The sequence below is a fragment of the Equus asinus genome, chromosome 24 (assembly GCF_041296235.1).
Source record: "Equus asinus isolate D_3611 breed Donkey chromosome 24, EquAss-T2T_v2, whole genome shotgun sequence".
NCBI lineage: Eukaryota > Metazoa > Chordata > Mammalia > Perissodactyla > Equidae > Equus > Equus asinus.
Genome location: NC_091813.1, coordinates 65484774 through 65506906, shown reverse-complemented (window position 1 = coordinate 65506906; position 22133 = coordinate 65484774). Strand labels below are relative to the sequence as shown.

The window sequence follows — 22133 nt, the reverse complement described above, 5'->3', positions numbered from 1 at the left end:
TGGGATTGAGTGAAAGCACCCAGCAACCATTCTCAATGGGGGAGATATCACCCCCAAGAGGACAAAAATGGGTTCTTGTGGGGAAAAAATTCTTACATATTATAATGGTTTGTGGTTCTCCACAGATATACCAGTATATGGTCTATGTATGGTATTAAAATTTCATGGAAGGGTGTGATTAGGGAAAAAATGTCTAAAAATACTCCATTGTGGACAATAATGAAAAAAAGAAATAATATACTATAGCAATTAACAAATCAAAGCATAATGGAAACATATATATATATATATATATAACATAGAAAAGACATTTTATTATAAAAATTGATCATTAAAATAATCACTATTGTTATGGAATTCTTTGCTGTCCAATATGGTAGCCACCAACCCCACATGGCTGTTGAGCACTTGAAATGCGGCAAGTCCACTTCAAAACACATACTGAAATTCAGACTTAAAACGTAAAAAGAAAAAAGAATATAAACAATGCATTAATAATTTTTATATCTATTAGATGTTGAGACTAACATTTTGAGTATATTGGGTTAAAGTATATTACTAAAATTAATTCTCTTTTAGTTTTTTTAACATGGTTTCCAGAAAATTTAAAATTACAAATATGGCTGGCATTATGCATTTCTACTGGGGAGTGCATTTATACATTATTCCTAAACTTTGAAATTTCTTGTTAAGTTTACAGAACGAATTATGTTTTTAGGTCAAATTAAAGCACAGAAATTCAGCTAGGTGTGACATATTCTCATTCAGCTCAGATCTATTTCTGTTAACAAAACAGTACTTTATATTTCTGCACATGCGATTACAGCTACGTCCAAAGAAAAGCATGCATTCTGGATGCTAGAGACACCAACCACCTGTGTTCCAAAACAGAATTCCAAGCCTCACCACCACCGGAACTGCATCTACACCAACAACCATTTGGAAACAGCATTCTAAGGAGGTTCCCACCCACTTGGAGTTGTGCTTTTTCCTCCGGAAGCTTTAGGTGTAAAGCAGAAAGTGTAACAACTGATACACTGAGTCTAGTTTTCACACTATGGCTAACTGGGGAAGACTCGGTAAGGTTTCATTTTCAAAGGCATACACTGCTTCTGGTTTGGAAAAGTGGATTTTATTAGTTCTGACCTAGATATATGTGAATTTCACATAGGCTAAAAGAGACACAAAATGTTTGGGGCAGTGGCTGCATTGACTGCCATTTGTTGTGTCTAATTATGGTGCCAACATGAAAAACTGAGACAACACGGACTCAGGACACTGACAAACTCCAGAAGATATTTCCATTGTGTGCAACTGGAAGGATTTCAAGTAGCAGTCAGCAATGAAAGTGGTATTTCTTGAGCTTCCATCCCTGACCTCATAGAGAACATCCCCCGGGCCAGGGTTCGTCCTGGGTCACTGACATTGCTAATTAAGACCAAGGTGGTCTGCGGGGGGCAGAGCCTGCACCAACTCTCTTAATGTTACGGAAAAGAATGGAAATTTTCAAGTACAGCTTCCAACACTTCAGCAAACCTTCTAAGGTGGAAGCTCTTGCTCTTTCTCCATTTTGCATAATTTAAATTGACGACAAACATAAATCACTTCCTTTATCTTTCTATTATAGTTATAACCTTTTCTAAGAAACTGTTTATGTTGAACTTCTTTGGAAGACAGCAATCAGGTGAACACATGCAAGTCTAGCACAGGCAAGTGCTTAGTGAAGGCTTTATTAGATGACTGCAAATCTTTTCAGGATAAGATAATGGGACAACATCTTTTCTATGTCAGACAATATAAGCTGATATGTCATCTTTTAAAAATACTAATGCATCATTTTGCTTTGTTTTATGAATTATATCACTTTTGTCCTGGCCATGATTCAGCGGAGGAAGCTGGAGATCGCAGTGCTGGGTTGACTGACAGTCTGGCGTCTGGTGCCAATCATGATATCACTCCTCTTTTGATCTTGGACCAACATTTAATGGTTTTTAACTGCCTTGATTTCTTCTTCAGAAATACGGGCCAGATGAAATGGCTTATTTAAATACCTCGGGCCTGTGAGATCTTCTGAATATATTCAAAGCCAGCTGCTTGGCTTCGGTCAAGTACCAATGCCTCACCAAAGCAGACAGCACTCTTCTAGAGGTGAAGGACGTTGCCTCCAAGTCTCCATGACAAGCTGGCACACAAGGATCCGAATGACACACCTCATTCCAATAGCATTTATGAAATTCTCTAGCAACAGTCTTCTCTTCAGCTATTAAATCTACCCTCAGCACTTATCATCAGGGAGCACTCTTAGCACCAGGCAGTCAGTCACAAGGACCATACGGCCCAGAGGACGGAGGAGCGAAAGGGGAAGAACTGAGCCACTCGCACGCTTTTCTCAGGAGCTCATTAGACTTCTTTATGTTGTAAAATTTGGTGTGTCTAAAAATTATTATTTTCCCCATCTTTCTTGCAGACTATAGTATCTGTGCGTATTACACACATACACACATCAACATAACTAAATTTTCCTACATTTCCTATCAAATTTCAGGCAAAGAATGCTAGACTCCAAATGGTTTATTTGAATGTAAGTATCGACCTTCTCATGCTCTTACTGCTTTGCATCTATACATTGAAATGGTTCGTCAAGCTGCCGGCGGTCACACTACAGGGCTGCAGACGCCCAAGCCTGCGCTGGAAGGGCCACACCAACAGCGTTTGGGACGGGTTACCTTTTTCGCTGCCTGTTCTTCTTCTACACCGTCCCCAATTACAACATACACTACTTTTCTGCCAAACCTTTGCATTATTCGTTCAAAGCAACTTTCTTTTCCTGGAAGATAAACGAGATAAAGTTCAGAGTGAAGTTACCTGGTTAGCAGCATGCTCCTCATCCCGGCCATCTCCAATCACAACATAAGTTATGTTAGTGCCAAATCTGGACACTATACGCTCAAAACAGCTTTCCTTGCCTGAAAAAACAATGCACTGCTTATTCTTCCAGCCATTGCATTCATTAACCCGAAGATTCATAAAGCGTGCAGTTAATTTCTCTTGAACGTCAATCACTTAAACTAGCTCACAACCTCTGGGTTGAGGAAATCAACCAATATATCTAAATAATGTAAGGCTTTGCTTGAGACAGATTATTAAACAAACATGTTTTACACTCCAAAAAAGCCAGTAAGGTTAAGCGTTTGACCCAGAGAAACTGTCAGTGTCTTTTACTCCACCAAAAGAATATCAGAACAACTTTACAAGCAACTGGAGGTGTTCACATTTGTTTAATTCCGTATATCAATTTTACCTACTTTGTCAGCAGTATAGACAAGTCAGTTAAAAATACTACTGTGAAAAGCTGGAGGTTCATCTATAAGGAAGATGGAAATCCTAAGATGTGGATTTACTTTGATAAACAACTCTTTTCTTCAAGGGGCTGGGAGCTAGTCTGCATAGACTAATTGCACTAAGGCTGCTGTTGCACTGGGCCCCAGCACTGGTGGCACTAGCTTCCTCTGACTGCACGGCGGGGACACCACCATGGTACGTCTACATGTTCTTTGTGTTTCCAACATCGACATTATTCTCTGAGTTTCATTCCCAGAATGTCCACGCAGTCATGGTTATTTCTGCATTTTTTCTTAATCTGATAGTTCAGAACTCCAAAAAATACTAGCTTAAAGGGGAAAATACAAATGATTTTTTTTTTTCAGATTAAATATAAGGAAAAATCTGGCCAATAGAAAAGAACATTGTCCTCACTAGAAGAAATGTTTATGCTGGTATAAAATTTTTTGATTTGTCAAAAAGCAAAGTCAAGTTTGATATGTTAATCCTGCTAGCATAAAGACACACATTTATGTAAAAAATGAATAGGATTGGTATCAGAGCTCTGAATTGTAGTGCTTATGACAGTGTGGAACTTACTTTATGAAAACTTGGTTCTCTTTAACTCTTCTCCTGAAACAGCTGCAACTGGGGGCTCTTTTCGCCTGTGCCAGTATCAAAACTCTGCAAGGCCCCAGGCAGGTTATTTTTGGTAGGGGATTTTAGGATTCTGAATTCTTGTCAAGGTGCCAGAGCCTAAGTTTGTTGACCTTCAGGGCACGTTATACAACCCATCTATTTCCCCAGGCATTTCCTTGACAGACAGAGGACTACGTGAGCTGTTTTCTTCTAACTCTTTCAAGATGGCAGAAGTTGATGGAGTTTTGTTTTTGAAAGTTTATTAGAAGTCTTAGTCTGTGAAAGGCACTTAAAGTCAAAGATGGCTCCACAGATAGACATTATCCAAATAAACAAGGCTATAGTTCTTTGATTACTACTGAACATTTTTGGAAATGTGGATTTCCAGCCACTCACATTATGAATGCTCCACTTATGTTTTCTGATTCACAGAATTCTTTATTTTTTTCTGGAATTAAGGACACTAGTTCAGTCTACCTTTCACTGTCTTATGATGCCAAAATAGTATCTTTATCTTAGATCTAGATTATTGTGTATGCAAGGATGTAATACTAAATATAATATACTAATTAAAATATTAAACATCATGGTTAGAGATACTGTATGTTATTTAAATAAGATGTGCCATAATGAAATATAAATATATATATAAAGAGCCAGAAATATCCAGATACTGAGCTCAGAATTTCACTAAGCAACAGTTATTATAAAATTTGTACATGTACAATGAGTTACGAGGGACTTTGTTATTAAGTTCTATTTAAATTTACTTGATATTCTAAAAGCAAAATTGATAAAAGAGGGAATCACACAGAGACATACATTAAGCAAATCCCCCAAACCACACATACAAACATATTTCATAGAGTTAGAAATAATTTTCTTACCTATTTTAGTTGCACTGTAAATATTCTCGATGGGGAAAGCAGATCCTAAACTATAGAGCAGAACCTTCGCCAGTGCTGGGATCAGCTGCGTTGTCGTTACCAAGACATTTACACAGTTACTCCTAAGACAGGGAGGAAATATACATATTTGTTTTCTAATACTAAATAACTACTGATGGTACAGATTTTAAATTGTCACTGTGGTCTCTCAATTCCATAATAAATGGCCCCTGATAATCTAACCTTTCAATATTCAACAGTTATTTGTGGAGTGCCCATTACCTGGCGGGCACCACAACAGGTGCTAGGAATACATCCGCAAATAGGTGAAGTGGAAGAAAATGGGCAAAAAGAAGTTGTGGATGAATGAATTTTTGTCCCCGCCCCAGATCATAAGATGGATAAGGAGAGAGACAAGAAATAGACACCTGCAATATGAATGTGTTCTACACTAGAGATCTCCTCAGGTCTCCGTGGACCTGGGAAGGACGCCTAGCTCAGCCATCACATCAGAGGGGGCTGGCCTAGCTCTAAGTTTACAAGTATCCAGGACAGGTAGTTTTTAGGGGGGTTTCACGTCTCAGGGGTTTCAGAGCCTGGGAAAGTAGAGGACCTAGGCAGAGAAAAAGGTGGGGGGTGAGTAAAAGGAGTTTTTGGATTTTGTGCATGAAACAGCCCAGAGAGTCCCAAGCAAGGGGCTAACAAATGGCGGATCCTGAAGAAGTAAAATAAAGAGGATCTTTACTTAGTACAGAGGGGTTGAATCCATGAATCTTCTCAACAACAACAAAAGGAAAACTGGATTTAATGGGTCCAGTTTTAATCTTTCCATAAAGGCCCTACCCTGTGAGAAGGAGAATTTCCCCTTCTGCAATGTACAGCTGTTTCTTAGAAGGGAATATTAAGGGGAGATAAAGGAGGCACCAAGAGAGTGGGATTGTGAGGTGGAGATCCAGTGAGAGTGCATGGTGGCCCTTCCTCCTGGGTTATGGGGAAACTGAGCCCTCCTGCCTTGAGAGGCTCAAACCCTACTCGTGAAATTGAAAATCAGAAGGCATACAGCAATGGACCTTTCCCTGTTAGATGTTTTATATCATGAGCCTTTAACACATATTTGTAAGGGCCGATAAAATATTCTCAAGAGGTCTCTACATTGATTTTCAGAAGCATGGTTGCAATGGCAACCTGAAGAACAAGTTGAGTGCTAACTTTTCATGGGTATGTGTAACTTAGCCCCAGCACACTTAACATCGGGCTTACATTCTTTAGAAATATCATGTGTAAGGAAAAACTATAATTTATTCAAAAACAGTTATAAAACCTTTATAGTTATAGCCTTTTAAAACATTTTCATTTCTAAATTATCTACATAGACACTTGATTTTGTAATAAGAGCTCTGACTCCTGGAAGCAAATGACGAGGTTATCAACTTACATGGGATAAAGAAACAAAGACTTCTACAAGTAGAAGTTTAATAAGTATTGTCAATATTTTCCTGATGAGGAAGTAAAGACCTAGAAAGTAACTTGTCTCTTATCAGACAGAAACTCCCCAAATAATGGCAGATTATTAAGAATAACACACAAATATATTACTATACTGTGACACTTATAGCTCTACGTAATTTTTGCCAAGACAACATGCTATTCAACGTCACATACAGATTGAAGTTACAGAATGAAAACATGGTGGAATAAAATAAAACACAGGCTTTTCAAGTTTAGAGATGTGGTTTTGAAATCTAGCTTCACCACGTGCACTCTGTGATATCTGGAGTTACATCATTTCTTTTTTTAAGTATAAATAGTGCACATATTTATAAATTGCATGTATATAAATTACAAACATTGCATATATTTACAGGTAATTTATAATGCACTGTAATTACTAATTACAAATATTGTACATATTTATAAATTGCATATATATACATTTGTAAAATGCAGAAAAATATAAAGAAGAAAATGAAAAGCATCAATTATTCAACCATGCAGAGATGGTAACTGCTCTCCTCATTTTGCATATTTACTTTCAGAGTGTCTGCTTGTGTATAGAGTTTTTTCCCATTAGGATCACGCTATATATATAACTCTGTATTCTACATTTTCATTTGTTTATATCATGAGCCTATTCCTTTATGTCTTGTTGTCTATTATTCCCCATCTCCTAGCAAAACGTAATGTGTGCACACGACTCTACCACGCGGCTGCACCATTATTTTTAAAAGTTAAGCTTAGTCACTTGGGTGGTTTCTGATTCCTCACTATTATAAATAATGCTACCTTACATGTACATTTTTCCTACACATTTATTACGTCCTTTGACTATATTCATAGAAGAGGACTTAGAGTCAGAGTGTACAAATTTTGCTAAAGCCTCTGACACATAATCCAGGAACGTCTTGTATAATCACCTATTTTTCTGATACCACAGACATTTTGTGAAAATTACCAATATGGTAATAGATGTGGATAACTTAGCAAACTTACTGGTATTCAAATCTTCAATGTGCAATGGCTTATTTTTTACTTCCTTTCCTTATTAGACCCTTATTTATTTCTTAAAATCACATACCCATGTAGTTGCTTTAAGGCCATGTGTCTAACAATAATCTGTATATAATACACTATGTATAATGCATATGTAATCTATGTAATAATGTAATAACCTTTGGCTTTTAACTATGTGGGGGACCTCTTTTAGAAATAATGAAAGCTGTTGCTCTATTCCCCAGAGAAATGCACATTATACTACTTTTACACACAATTTCAGGGGCTCAGGAGTCCTCACATCCCAGTTTCCTTGACATCTGGTCTCCATGTCACCAGCCACAGAGATCCAGAACCAGCAGGTCCCATTGTAAGCAGTTAATTGTTAGACAATTCTTCCTCACATGGAGCCAGAACTTCCCTTCCCAGGATTCCTACGATCTGTCCTAATTCTCTCCTTCACAGACACAGAGAGAAATGTAGTTTATTTCCAGCTGAACAACTAAAACAGTTGAAATCGGTAATCTTGTTCCACACACGACTCTTCTTCAGAATAAACTGCTTGCTTCCTCCCTCCCACTGTTCCTTTTATGTGGTTTCCACAGCCGAAACCCTTCTGGCCATGTTGCTGGACACAAGATACTTCAAATATGTCACAGCCCTTGTTGGAATGTGGTGCCCAGAACTGAGCAAAGGACTCTGTCCTGGCTTCCCCAGCCTGACCCAGGAAGTTATCGCCCGCCACGTCCCCAGGTGACTTGGGGTGATGCCAAACGGTAAGAATCCACGTGCAGGATTTGACACACACTTGTTTACTTCCATGTTCCGAATATTGGACTCTCCTTTTGCCCTACCAAGGTTTTTTCTGTGTCCTGATTCAAATTGTCCAAATATCTCTTTCTCTGAATTTTGTGTAACCCACAAATTGGCTAAGCATGCTTTTATTTATTCATCTAACTCAGAATTAAAACTAAAATAGGATAGCACAACGATTCAACCCCACCTTACTAGCTATCAGTTTCCAGATTTATATCATGTTACGACTTAGCATTTATGGCATGTGGTGTTCAACTGATTATATGTCTATTCAATTCTATTATCTCCACTAACAAGTCAGTATGTCACTGTTTAGCTCAAACAACACAAAGGTTACAAGCTTTTCAGGAGCTTTCTCTTACTTTTTTGATGCATTTAAATTATGCATATTATCTATAATGGCCTAAAAGACTTAAAAACGTGACTCTTTGTATAAACAGTGCTGTTTTGTTTTGCCATCATCTCCTGTACTTTGCCAGCAACAGAGTGCTATTTTTTTTTTACATTAGCAGTCATATGACCTTCCTGGGGATTATCAGTGGTCATGAGGAGAGAAGAGTAGAGAGATGGGATCTCCTGGTTGTTCTGGGAAACAGCAACCGCATCCTCCCCTCCAAAGCATGCACACACACACGCACACACACACACGCACACAGAGATTGAAAATTGGACTCAGTGAATTCTTACGTCCCTTCAAACTCTAAAATAGTCTAGGAACTAAAACGTTTCTATATATGTTGTGCAATTAGAACCACACCTTCAATACAGTAAATAGAGAAACTGCAACAATACCACTTACCTAGTACTAATAATTGATAAAGACTTAAGTGCGTTTGTTAGCCAGGAGTCTGTGAGCCCTTCGATCTCTGCCCTCAGCTGCAGCCACGCGTCTCTCTTGGCAGGGCCAAGGAGTCCTGCAACACCAAAAAGTGAGGCAGAGTCAAGACATGGCCATGTTTTAGAAATATCTAATTTGGGCCCCTTTCTGCTTAATACAGAAAATGTTTCTTTCAGCCTATATCAGAAATGGAGAGGGCAAGCCATTTATATCAATACTGATCCTTCACTTCAGAATGGACTATTCATTCAACAAACGTGTATTGAACAACTTCTAGAGGTCAGGTCTGGGCTAAAAACTGGGATGTAACAGTAAAAAATGGGGGTCATGGTCTCCACCTTGACTTAATCTAGAATCTGGCAGTGGGGATGCCCATCTCCCGAGGAGCTGTGACAACTCCCGAGGAGCCTGGGTCCCACCCCAAGACTGTGATGCAACAGGTCTGGAGGAGAAGGCAGAGTCTCCCAGCTTAGGGATACAAACTCCAAATATTTGGCTACCTGAAAATGTTTAGTTTCTTAATAATCACAATCATTACCACTTTGAAAAAGTAATAATGGCATTATCATATATAGCTATTAGAATGTTTCTCATATTAATGCTAAAGCTGTTACAAATACTTTATTTTATAAAGAGAAGTTAAGAATTGTGTTTAAAATCTTAAGCGTGTGACACACTTATAGACAATGCTTGAAAGTTATATTGGTGTTATTATGAAAAAAGAAGTAGGCCTGCTAATTTTTTATTTAAGCCCTTGCTTTTACGATAAAACAAGATTATGTAAATCCACTTAAAAGGAAGGCTTCTTAGTTAAATCATTTCAGAATACTGGGAGCACATATGTTTGTGCTCTATTTTTAAATTAAGATTTATAGTTTCTAGCAAGTCTCATTTATCCTTATTTCAATAAAGAGATGCTAACACATCACAGAAAATGGACTCGTAGGTCACTGTCTAAACTTTTTAAGATGTAAGATTACTTATTAGTAATCTTGTTAATTTTTAAATAATTTTAATAAGACTCTTCAAGAAGGGAATAATGACATACCTGAATGATAAATTTAATTCAGATTTTCCGGAATATCTATTTTAAAGGTAAACATATTACCCACAATTGATTTTAAATAGAATATCTCTTTATTTGATTTTATAAAAGTGTCTTGTATAGAGCATTAGAGTGAATGAAGAAATTGGAGTTATCTTCTAGTACCCTGGGCAAGTCAGAAGCCTGCAAATCAGAGACCTATTTCTCATCTGGAAATAAAGGGCTTCCACATCTAAGCTCCTTTTCGGTTCTGTCATTATTATGATTGTCTATGGTTCCACATGTTTTTGTTCTCTTGTAGTTATTCAGTATCTGTTGATCATCTATTATGCGCTCAAGGCTAGTTAGGCACGGAGGATACAAGGTAAAGAGACAAGGCACACCCTCACGATGTGTATGGCTGTGTGTAACATATACACTATAGATGAAGATCTGCGATACTGTACCCTATGACATACACACAAACATGTGCATGTATGGTATGCACACCTACTCATCCGTATCATTCCATTTTAGATTCTGGTTTATGCTCCTCAATCATCCTTCCTTTTTTTTAAAAAAAGAGAAACAAACCAGTCAACCCTGGGAGAAGAATCTTATGTGGCCTCATAACTAATCTTAGGATCTTGCTGACCTAAAATTCATCCTAATAATAGAAATCATCAAGGTTTATTGTATAAAGAAGCATTAAGGATCATAGTTATCATATCACAAGTTTTGATACCCCCTGTAATATATGGATGAGTATAAAATGGTTTAGATATGAACTACAGAGTATTTGAACTTTTAAAAACCATGATAATCAGTTAACACTATACATGGGAAAGATATACTGTCAGGTAACATGCAATTTTTAAAAGGATAAAATAGACTTGTTGAAAGTCTTTGAAATGACATAAAACACTGTTTATTTTTATTTCTGATAACATTCCAGAAAGGTGATGATTGCTTACAACTCTGCTTCAACGACAGGGCTCCCTCCCATCTTTCCACCGCCTCCATCAGTCCCTCTGTCCGGTTTTCTCTGAGACCGTCCAAGTACCAGCTGAAGAAGGATAAGCTAAATGCCCTGCTGTCAATCTTGACCAAACATCTGGACACAAAGACTTCCCAACTCCTCTGACAGAGCTGCACGTTTTATTCTGCTGTTAGACTTTTTCCCCTCCACCTATAAGAAATCTAAAATTGTGGCTCAACGTCGTTCAGTATGAGTGTCTGGGAATTTATTTTGCAGCAGGATAGTCTCCACCATGGAACACGGAGCTCCAGTCCAACTTCTACCTCTACCCACAGGGCCTTCATTAGAGTTCAAAAGCCACACGTACCTCCGACATTGTTCTTGTAGGTGTTGTATAATTCTTTTACTCTTCTGTAACGGAAAGCCAACTTCCTCATCCAGTCCACCCCTCCTCTCACACCTGTTGGCAAGCAAAGGTTTGCACTACTTGCAGCTGCATGGAAGCCATCAGTTGCAAAACTGTAGGTACTGCAACACCCAAAATACATTAAAAAGAAATAAAAGAAATAATTACATGTGCAAAACTCCAGAGCTGAATTTCTGTAGGAAACTGCATACTGAGAGGCAGGGCTTACCTTAAATCCTGCCCATTATCATCAGAGGAAACATCATCTATATGAACTTGATCACACTCCTGTTAAAAACATTGGAAAAGTTATTTGTTTTTCAGATGATGCTTGTCACCATCATTGAAGATTTGACCATCTTTCCCCTAGATCGGCCTACGGCCAGAAGATGGCAGCATCTGCCTGTCCATCCCGCCATCTCCTGCTGGGCCCTGGCACCATTGCTACTCTAAGATCTAAATCCAGAAGCGTGCCTTAAAAACGGGCCTGAAAACATGGGGCATGTGGGTTTACTTCAAAAAAATTTCAAAAATAATTTTAATCTTCAAATTATCGATAAGAAATTCTCTTTTGAATCTTTATAACCACCATTTGTGTTCACTCGCACCCACTCTGTTGCGCGTCCTTAAGTATGGCAAAGCTAACCTGAACACACATAAAATTTGTTTGGTCTTAACTCCTGGGGTGTTACTCTCATTTATTACTCGTTGAGCAGCAACAGAGGGGCTGGACGTTACGGCAGCCCGTGAGATTTCTGGCACTTCCTGCTTTTTGCATGGGCTTGCTATTTTTAAAAGTCCTGGTCTTTTAACACAGACAAAAACTAACAACCACAGAAACCGACGTGTTCTTTTCTTCAAGTTTTTAAATCTTTAAGCTGAAAAGAATACTTATAAGTAAAAGGGAAATAATGAAGATTTTCCATCTCTCATGTGCTACAAACTCAGAGGAAAATAAACCTGAGGTTCAGATACCCAGAATTGACCTGTTATAGAGTGTTGGGCACCAAACGGTCACCTTTCTGAGTAAGAATTCAGTTCTTCTTTGCTGTTCTCAGAGTTCTATTCTGTCTTCAAATAATCTGCAAAGTTCCAGTGAAACAGTAGGTGATCTGAAGGTGGAATCTGGCAAGGGCATTTAAAATACCTGGCCCTTACTAGCCTCAGGATAAGCATGGTTTAGCCCTTTTCCCCCTCAAATTATTTCTGCCATACAGATTCTGACCAGACACATAGAGCTTACCATTCAAAATCAATTTTAAAAATGATTAACTTTGAAAATAGAATGCCATACTAAACAAAGGCTTATCAGCTGCTATTCATATTCATTCTAGGACTTGGATGTATCTGGTAGTGAAATATTTAATATCTTGTTTCCAGCTTTCCACACGGAGTATACTAGATCCTGTTGCAGTGTGAGGATAAACTAGTTGACTCAGTCTTCTTTTAAAACATAAAATTTAGTGACTAGCCAATCAACACAATTTTGGTACCTACCTTGAAAAGACAACTAGATTAACTGAAAAAGTTCATATGACTTACATGAATTACGGGTTTAGTAATTTTTGAATAAATCTCTACCTACATTCATAGGTAAGGAAGAGCCCCAGCAAGTAACATGACTGGAAGCTCCTGGAGGGGGCTGTTTGGGTCACACAGATATACGCCCACCTAAGGCATTGTCTGGCATAGTGGCTCAACAATTCTTTGTTGAATAAATGGCAGAAGTCTAGACAAATGATAGTTATAGACAAACGATATTACTTAAATAGAACTATTTAAATAATTCCATAATTATTTACATATTCTAACACAAAGGTATGATGATATAAAATAATAATATTCTATACGGTAAGGATTGTGACAAGACATTAATCTCACGATGCAGGGGAGGGCGAGAGAACAGAGCACGGGCTGAGACCACAGGAGTCATGACTGGACAGTTACTTAAAGGGTTTCTTCCCAATTTTGAGCAAATATTGGTTGATGGGGTGCAGCTCAAACTTTAACCAGAGGAGGCATTATATTTCTAGAAAAATCTTGGGGAAAAGTATTGCAAGCAACAGTAGTAGCTGCTGGATTGGGCTCTAAAGGAAAGGATGGAAAGATTTAACCAGTTAGTATGAAAGCTGGAAATGAAGTTCTTCTCCCAGAAAATGGAGGAAGCAAAGGATTATTTCTTATTTAGACATGGTGACATATCTCGATAAGTATGTAGACTGAATTAAATCCTTACTGAAATGGCATCACGTGAAGCTGCTCATTCCGCTGAAGTTCTGAAATCTTTCATCATGTAAATAACTTCCATTTCTCTCTTTTATAATAAACTAATGATATCCTAATAGAAAGGGTGGGCAGAAATCCTTATGAATTAACCCTGGTAATCAGAAGTTATTTCTATATTTAATATGCTCTCATCCTAATTTTTAGAGAAATTCCTCTGACATTTCAAGTATTAACTCACATGATTAATTTGTACATTTTGCCAAAAATTTATTTTTTACTCCTGAGGACATCAGTATATCAAACTTACTGGACCATGAGCTCCATGTTTGAAGTTATGTTTGAGGTTTTTCCAAATGGAACTTCTCTTTAAATTTATGCCTAGTTAACTATGCTTGTTGACTCTGGACTCTTGCCCGAGGATTACAGTCCAGCGAAAGAAACCTGAACTGCAATCACCTACATTTTTAGAAAAATCTGCGTAATTGTTCTTCAGTTAGTTTTCACTGGGAGGAACTTTGTGAGAATCACTTTTAACAAAACCTGAAATACTAAAAACAGTGCAATGCTCTGGCTTCAACAAATTTCAATATGAGAACTCAAACATTGGCAAGAATTCTGGTACTAATCTTAAATTCTTTGATTTTGTCTTATAAGGTGACCGCAAAGTTGTCACTGATCTTTATCACTTATACCCCAGATAAGTCTTCTCTCACTTGTGTGAACTTGGACTCCCTGCTGACTTCTTTTCTGGAAGTTATTCTAACTGAAATAACATTTTACTTAAACAGAGAGCATTCTCTTCTTAGGGGAGGAGCGGAGCATTTGCCTTCTCTGCAGTTGGGCAGTGTAAGGAAGTGTCTATTAGGATTTAAATTTGTATCTTTTAAGGAATTATGTGAGAGCAGCTGCTACTACATATGTTACAGTATCTATTGAAGGATTTGAGTCTCAAATTATATTTTTAGGTTAAGAAAAGGAACCCTGAGAGATTAAATATACAAGTAAAAAAAAACACAATAGGCTAAAGATGGAGTTACTCTCTTGAGGAATTTTCCTCTTCGTCATTAGAAGCAGAAATAGCTTAAAACCATTTATGAAGCACATGACAATCTTTGCGTGCAAGAGGCTTAGTGAAATAAAAAATTGGGTGAAAGTCAAGTTGACTTTCAAATCAGACGCAGAAAGATGGTGGATATGTCTGTAACTGCACTGAATGACCTTGAAAGCTATTGTTTAGGTTTCATTAGTTTTAGTGCTGATTTATCTCCCTTAAGTCAATAATAAGCCGTTGAGTGTCCTTGGGCGCTTCATCTGGATGTGAGTGGGTGCATGTGGTGTACACACGCGCGTGCACGTATGAGAATTCAATCTATGCGTACGCAGAGACTCAATCACCTCACTGATTAAGTACAGTATTGTTGGATGCAAAGTTTTAGCGCTTGAGTCAAATGAAATTTTTAAAACACAACTAAAAAGCTATAATTATAGAAGAGAAAGTCAATAGCAATATTTTCTCACTATTTCTACCAGAGATCCTGCTGAGTATTTTTAAAATATATTTTATACAGCATAAAATCCAAAATAAAAATTGTTAAAGCACAGAGTGGACCACGTGTTTCTGATATGCCAACATTCATGTCGAACTTGCTAACGGTACTGCAAATCCATCCCATGCTTCCTTCACTTTCTCACTTCAGTGTGCTGTCAGAAGTCAGGCGGCAAATCTACTCCATCTGGCTTCTCATGTGCCACTAAAGAAGCTAAGGGGTCATTTATTCCATTTATTTCTAGTAAAAAATAACGAATGAAATGAAATAAAAACTATAAAACTTGGAGAGAAACCACATAAAACTTCCTTTTTTTTTTGTCTTTTATAGATATGAAAGGACTAATAATCTCAAAATTCTCTTTAGAATGAGACATCCATTTTAACAAACGGAAAAACCAACCTAAAAAGTCATCACTGTATATAAAAAATTCGCGTTCCAAAAAGGTTAAATATGTTTTCTATTATCATGTACAATAAAATCATTTTGTACATTAGAAAGGAATCAGTAGCAGAATTAATTTAAATCAGGCTTTAGAAAGGTGATTCTTATTTCTTATTATCTAAAACTGGAACACTTGCCTAGGAATGTTGATCTTTCATATTGCCCACTAAAGAAAAAAAATAAAACCTCTTTAAACAGACATTAATTTTATTACCCAGTAAAAACAGTGAGTTGCTGCAGAGAAAATAACAACAAAAAATGCTATTACACAGATTTCCAGCACACACACTTATAGGATATACTGAACAACACGATTTTCACTCTCATGTCTCAAATGTACCTAAAACTGGATTTAAGACCTTGTTGTCTTAAGAAACTTAAGACACTAACTTGGCTATTCTTTCTCACGCCCTTCTGTTAATTTCAGCATGCAAGGGCAGACCATGTGCTCTGGAGCCAGACAGACCTCAGAGGTTCAAAGCCCCGTCCTCCCACTCAGCCAGGGGTAACCTTAGACTGACTTTTAGGCTTGTGGACCCTACAGTTTCTCCTCTACAAAAATAATGTGATACACATATTTATTTCAAAAAGTTGTTAATTAATTAATGGAAAGTCCAATATAAAATGTCGGGTTAGAGATTCAGTTAGCGATTCAGTAATAATAATCTCCCTCTTCATTCATCATGTGATTATAGATAAACACTTTTATCTCATTCTGAAACCATAAGATAAAAATAAATTTAAATATGTCACTTAACCTAACTAGTCTCCTGGTAAGTAACCTGGAAAAGCTAATGCTGATTCCATAGTTGCCAAACGGGTTGTGGTTGAGACACTAAAAGGACCAGGAAAAGTGTATGGGGGGGGCGGGGGGCGGTATGGAAGAGGGCAGCAAAGCAGACTTTGTCTTCCAAGACATTTTTCTTCTAAATATACGCCAGTGCATATTTATAATTCATTAACACAATTTAATTTTTTTTTCCTGAGGAAGACTGGCCCTGAGCTAACATTTGTTTCCAATATTCCTCTTTTAGCTTGAGGAAGATTCACCCTGAGCAAACATCTGTGCCAATATTCCTCTATTTTGTATGTGGGTCACTGCCACAGCATGGCCACTGATGAATGGCATAGGTCTGTGCCCGTGAACCGAAGTCAGGCTGCCAAAGTGGAGCATGCTGAACTTCACCACCAGGCCAAGGGGCCGGCTCCAACACAATTTAGCTTTTGTTTATATTTGTATGTACAGTTTTTCCCCTTGACAGGAACTTTACTATTCTCTTGAGCTAAAGTTCTATCTTTCAGTTTTCTTGAGGTTGTCTGCATATATAGAAACCTTCTAAGAGTTTTAATAGTTGTATACAACTATTTTTACCTTTTAAAATTCTTACCTCTAAATCATTAAAAAATAAATGTGTATCAGCAAGATTAAAAATCATTTCCTCCATTCGGAGCCCAAGGGTTACAGCCATGGGGGGATCCTGAAAAGAAAATGCACACATGTGAGGTAAAATGTCACTAACCACAGTTCCTATTAAAAATATTTTAAGTGAATATTGTTGTAGAGGGTGAGAATTGGGAGACTTGGATTTTTACCTAAGATTCAAAAGATTTCTGAATTATCTGACAAGATGCCTTTCCAAAGGGTTATCCAAGACATACCAAATATCCAGATGCATCTGTGAATTCACAGGGTGTATACACCCATAAAGAGGACTTAGGATACATTTTCACATAACGCTACATGTTTGAGAGAGGAAGAGGAAGAAAGCAAGAGTTTCTATGACCCTGTTTGCATATACACCTTGGAAAGTCCTTGGAGAAAGGTATTTGGACGGGGTACTGAAGAATGGAGTAGATGTGTTAAAAGAGGAAAGGGTGTCGGTTAAGAATGAAAACAAAGAAGAAGCAGGAAAGGGGAGAAAAGTAGGTCTACTGGACATTTGTAGGACATTTGTAGGACATTTGTAGGACTTGGGCAGAAAATGTTGTCTGGACGTGGGACAAGAAGAGCCAGTGGAGTGTGGTGAAACTCCCACTTAATTATTATGGCCTTTGATCAACAGGCAATATTTATCTGAATATGTGTACAGTTTGGTCTAAACTGCATTTGACTAGGGATGAAGATGGAAGGGTTGAGAATAACTAAAGGGATAATAAGTCAGTAAACCTAATCTAAGTAGAAAATATATACCTTATAGTAGAAGCTTAACGAAAGTAAAGGATTAGTAAGGAGTCAAAATGACTCAATTCTTGTTTACAGAAACCAAGATAATACACAGCAGCAAGGAGCTGAGAATCGAGACCAGAGTTGGTCCTTTACCATGATCAACCGCAGTGGAACTTTAGCCTGGCATCAAGAGGTGTAAGACTTTAAAAACCAAGGAGAGTTTAGTGACAGGGCCAGGGAGGCAACTGATGCACAAACATTGTGTTTCAAATGATCAAAGTTGGAATGGTGTCTAGAGAACTGCAGTAGGTGCCTCTGGAGACACAGAAAACAGAAAACCTGGAAGGGACCATCTTCAGAATGTGAGACCAAATGGGTGTCAGCAGGGCGAAGATACGGTTTCGAATAAAGCTGACGAGTCTAGAAGGATACTATTGGTTTTGGCTGAGAAGTTACTCTGGAGGACCTCAGAGGGAGATTTGGGCTGAGAGGCTGGGCCAGGAGCCAGACTGCAGGGATTTGAAGAGAGAGAACCAAACTCGTGTTTTCAATGTTCTAATAAATGGCATTTCAAGAGATGTATTTAAACTTGGGGAAATGTAATGCCAACTTTACTTCAATTTATGACAAGAATATGCAACCCAGGTCAGGCCAAGCAGTATTCATACCCACTCCCCACCGTATTCCATTTAGCAAGGAGAAGTTCTTCCTCACCCACACGCACACCGCCACAACCAATTCTCCTCCCATACTTCCTTCCATAAAGCTTTAAGGAGAAATTGTGGAGTGTAAACGTATCTGAAGCGAGTGTCAGCCTCGTATTCTGTGATGATTAAAACCTGGAGAATGGGAATTGAGTGCTAGGAAAGAAAGAGGTCATTGAAACGTGCTGAGCAAGGCTCAGAGTTGACGTGGGAGAAGATGAAGATAGGACAATAATAATGCATTGGTTGTCAACATAATTTTCTAATTGTTTACATCTCTGCCTTAGAGATTTCTGTGGATTTCACGGCTAGAGATTCTCTCTCCTCAAAAACAGATGTTCATTGTTCACACAGTTGATGGCATCCTGGTCCCGTGTCCTCCAGTCAGTCCCACTCTACTGCCAGATTCATCTGTCTTCCGGTGACAGGATCATTTGGAACAACGGACTCAAGAATTAAATACATTCCATTTTATTCAAGAATAAGAACAAAAATGTTAAGTGCCCATTTTGTGTCTCAAGGAGTTTCAGAATTCAGAGGGATCTCTTGCTCTGTTTCCTTCAAGAATAATATTCTTTTTTCTTAATCATTTTTGTTTATGTTTTTATTGTTGTTGAAAGAAAATCGCTGAAGGTTGAATAAAATTTAAAAAATATATATATTTGTATTTTTTCTGTTAAAAAATTCCTAATTTCTAGTCTCTCTCTCTCTTTCTCTTTTTTTTGGAGGGGCGCATTGAATAGGCCAACGACACAGAAAACTTGTAAATATTCTGTCTAGTCATGGGACCATGAACAAAAACATGACAGAAATATCAGGAAAAATCAAATGTAATTATAGCATGAAAACATATAATTCCATTAGTGACGCTCTATGCTTTTGGGGAATGTTCAGTGATGCAAGACAATAAAACTGAGCTCCACACTGCTCCATTATGTTTCTGATGATTACTGCCCTAAAGATATATGTTTCAGATGGGGGTTCAGAAATGTCTTATTTAAAAGATTTTTCTTCTTAAGACTAGGTTGGTTAAGTTCTTATCCTACAGTTTGCCAGTTTTTCTTTTTTAAGTGTTAAATACAATTATTGAATTTCTCATGTTCATGCCTCACATTCTTTGCATTTACAGATCAGATTTATGGGGACGGGAGAAAACATACTGTTTCTCTTTTGATTGTTCCTCTCATCGGTTCCACGCTTCTGAAGTACTAAGTCTCTATGCTACCCAAACAGTGATAGGAAAATCCATGAAGAATGCATTTTGTGCATCTGATAAGCATGCAAACAAATATAATTTTTGAAAAACCAACAAGAATGCCTTAACAAGCAAGCACAGCATACGGTATGATGAAAACTGTGTCTGAGCACTCCACTGGAACACAGCCCCACGGGACTGGAAGGGGCTGTGCCTTGGTTTTTCAAGCTATGGTGATTCCACATCTTGCACTCTACTTGAGCCAGGACTTAAGAAGCATTTTGGCAAAACAGCGTTTGTTAACTGGGTAAGTTTAGGCCTGAGGTTTGCCGAAGTGTGAACTAGCTGTATTTTACTAAGGTTTCCAGAAAGCAAGGCCTGTTGAAAGGGTGGTGTTTCGTCAGCCATGCCAAAGGCTTGGCACAGATGGACTAGGGACAGCCATGCCCCAAGCCAAGGAAAACCATGCCTGTAAGAGGTGGCGATCTTGTTTCTAAGAGACTGTCTAGTGAGGGCATATTTTCAAATATCTAATTTTACCTTTTTTTTTTTCAGCTTATTGAGTCATTGGGACAGCTAATTCTAAGTAAGCAGACTACAGTACCACATTTTTCCAGCTAAAGGAGCCACAGATGTAAGAATCCGAGAGACATGACCAGGAATCTTGGGGAGCCTCAGCTGTACTGCTCTGTGCTGCTGGGCACCCTCTGCCTTGCCAGACTCCTGAGAATGCGCTGCCAGAGCCTGCAATTCCCTGGTTTTATCAGGCATTCGAGAGTTAAACATTCTTCTGGATCGAATCCAAGCTTTATACAGAGATGTTTGCTCATTTTCATTAGATGTTTGTAGAATCATGGGCACCTTATGAATCAAGGGTGGCTGCCTTTTTTCAGTTTAACTGTCGTGAATGTTGAGTTTAGGGTCTGAAATGAAGTGATAGTGAAAACTTGGATAGAGGGAACAAGTGGGAAAATAAAGGCACCCATAGGGTTTTGTGGAAGCTCTGACACATATTATATACATACAGCGGTATTTCCAGTCGGTTCAAAGTGTGTACAGAAGAGTTTAAAGCGGGGCAAGCTGAACTGCCAATTTAGTCTGCGTGCTGCTCTATTAAAATGCTGAAACTACTCCCAAGACATTTTGTTAGAGAGAGAGAGGGAGGGAGGAAGATGAAGAAAATGAATCGCTCTTGGCCCTTCAATGTGTGATCCTAAGCCAGATGTGACCAGCATATAACCAAGTCAGGATCAAGTACGGCGCTTCTCAATATCAAAATACTGACGCCTATTAGCCGTGTTAGCACAGGGCATAAACTGGAGCCAGACTGTCTGTCGATGGGCCTCTGCCCTGCACTGGGCCATCAGCTGGATCCCTCCTCCAGGGACACAATGTAAAAATATCTCAGGAGGGGCAGCAATTATGCATTTTTAAAGAAATGGGGGACTCTGTTTTTTAGAACTCAAGCTCTTGGAACAGTTAGTCCTTTGGGACCCGAAGCCCATTTGTAGACCTGTAAACACAGAGGCAGAAGATGTGCAAGTTCGTTACAGGAGAAGGAAGACAAACTAGCTCCAGGAACCAGGGTGGAAATAGTGCATGTTTTGTTAGAACACATGAGCTCCTTGAGTCAGCGACGAGAGGTGAAATGAAATTCAGTCATGGATCAGAAGGGAAATTTTACAATTGAGATGTTGTCTATGATGGACAGGCAGTGGGCTCAAGAATTCTCAAGGGGAACTAGAGAATGGTTTCAGGAACATTCATTTATTTAGCACACACTGACTGTCTACTATGTGTCGGACATGTTCAAATCCTGGGCAGAGAGCAGAGAATCAAATAAGCAAAGTTATGGCCCTGGTGGGGTTGATATTATTACTGCATGAGCTATGTGATACATAAATGGACAAAAAAACCAAGTAACTATATACATAGTATTTCAAGTGGTGGAAAAATCAGAGTCAGCAGATGCAGAGGCTATGGGGATGGGTAGTGACGCCTCATTTAAGGAAAGCGCGCAAAAGGCATTTCTCAGGAGGTGATCGTTGAGGGGACTGGCCATGCATGCACACAGGTGTAGGGAACACACGCAGAGGCAAGAATGAATCTGGTGTATACAGAACAAGTGTGATCAGAGTGCCCCAGGAGAGAGAGGTCATTTCAGGAGAAGATTCCTGCGATAAGTAAGATGGTCTGGAGCCAGGACAGGAGTGGAGATGCAAAGGGAGGCAGAGCATATGGTTACGGTGTGAAGAGGAAATAATCCTTTCAGTTTTCTTCCTCTTTTATTTTTGTGATGGATGAGAAGTTTTGTGCAGAATTGTGAGGGGGATCTCAGGGGAGAGAAGGCATGAAATAGTCAACCCAGGAGGGGTAGGACCCACTTGAGATCTGTGGCCACACGCGGCTGTTAGGTACAGCTGGGGAGTCGGGTGGGTTTTTGCAAGGTG

General features: G+C 38.5%; 1 protein-coding gene and 1 pseudogene across 25 annotated transcripts in view; one reads left to right on the top strand and one right to left on the bottom strand.

The window, feature by feature from the left end:
* Nucleotides 1-22133, bottom strand: part of EYA4 (EYA transcriptional coactivator and phosphatase 4) — a 294223-nt gene that overhangs the window by 1828 nt on the left and 270262 nt on the right. For 16 of the 25 annotated variants that reach the window (XM_014856121.3, XM_070496153.1, XM_070496147.1 and 13 more), the window contains 6 exons: nucleotides 17006-17095; nucleotides 11630-11688; nucleotides 11362-11522; nucleotides 8953-9067; nucleotides 4848-4969; nucleotides 2727-2827 (listed from right to left, as the gene is read on the bottom strand). In XM_014856121.3, the coding sequence (XP_014711607.1) occupies nucleotides 2727-2827; nucleotides 4848-4969; nucleotides 8953-9067; nucleotides 11362-11522; nucleotides 11630-11688; nucleotides 17006-17095 (648 nt within the window). Of the gene's footprint in view, nucleotides 1-2726; nucleotides 2828-2865; nucleotides 2967-4847; nucleotides 4970-8952; nucleotides 9068-11361; nucleotides 11523-11629; nucleotides 11689-17005; nucleotides 17096-22133 lie in introns of all 25 variants that reach the window. The other 9 variants (XM_070496146.1, XM_070496149.1, XM_070496148.1 and 6 more) reach the window with 3 other exon arrangements.
* On the top strand, nucleotides 11695-16995 carry LOC123279421 (10 kDa heat shock protein, mitochondrial pseudogene; annotated as a pseudogene).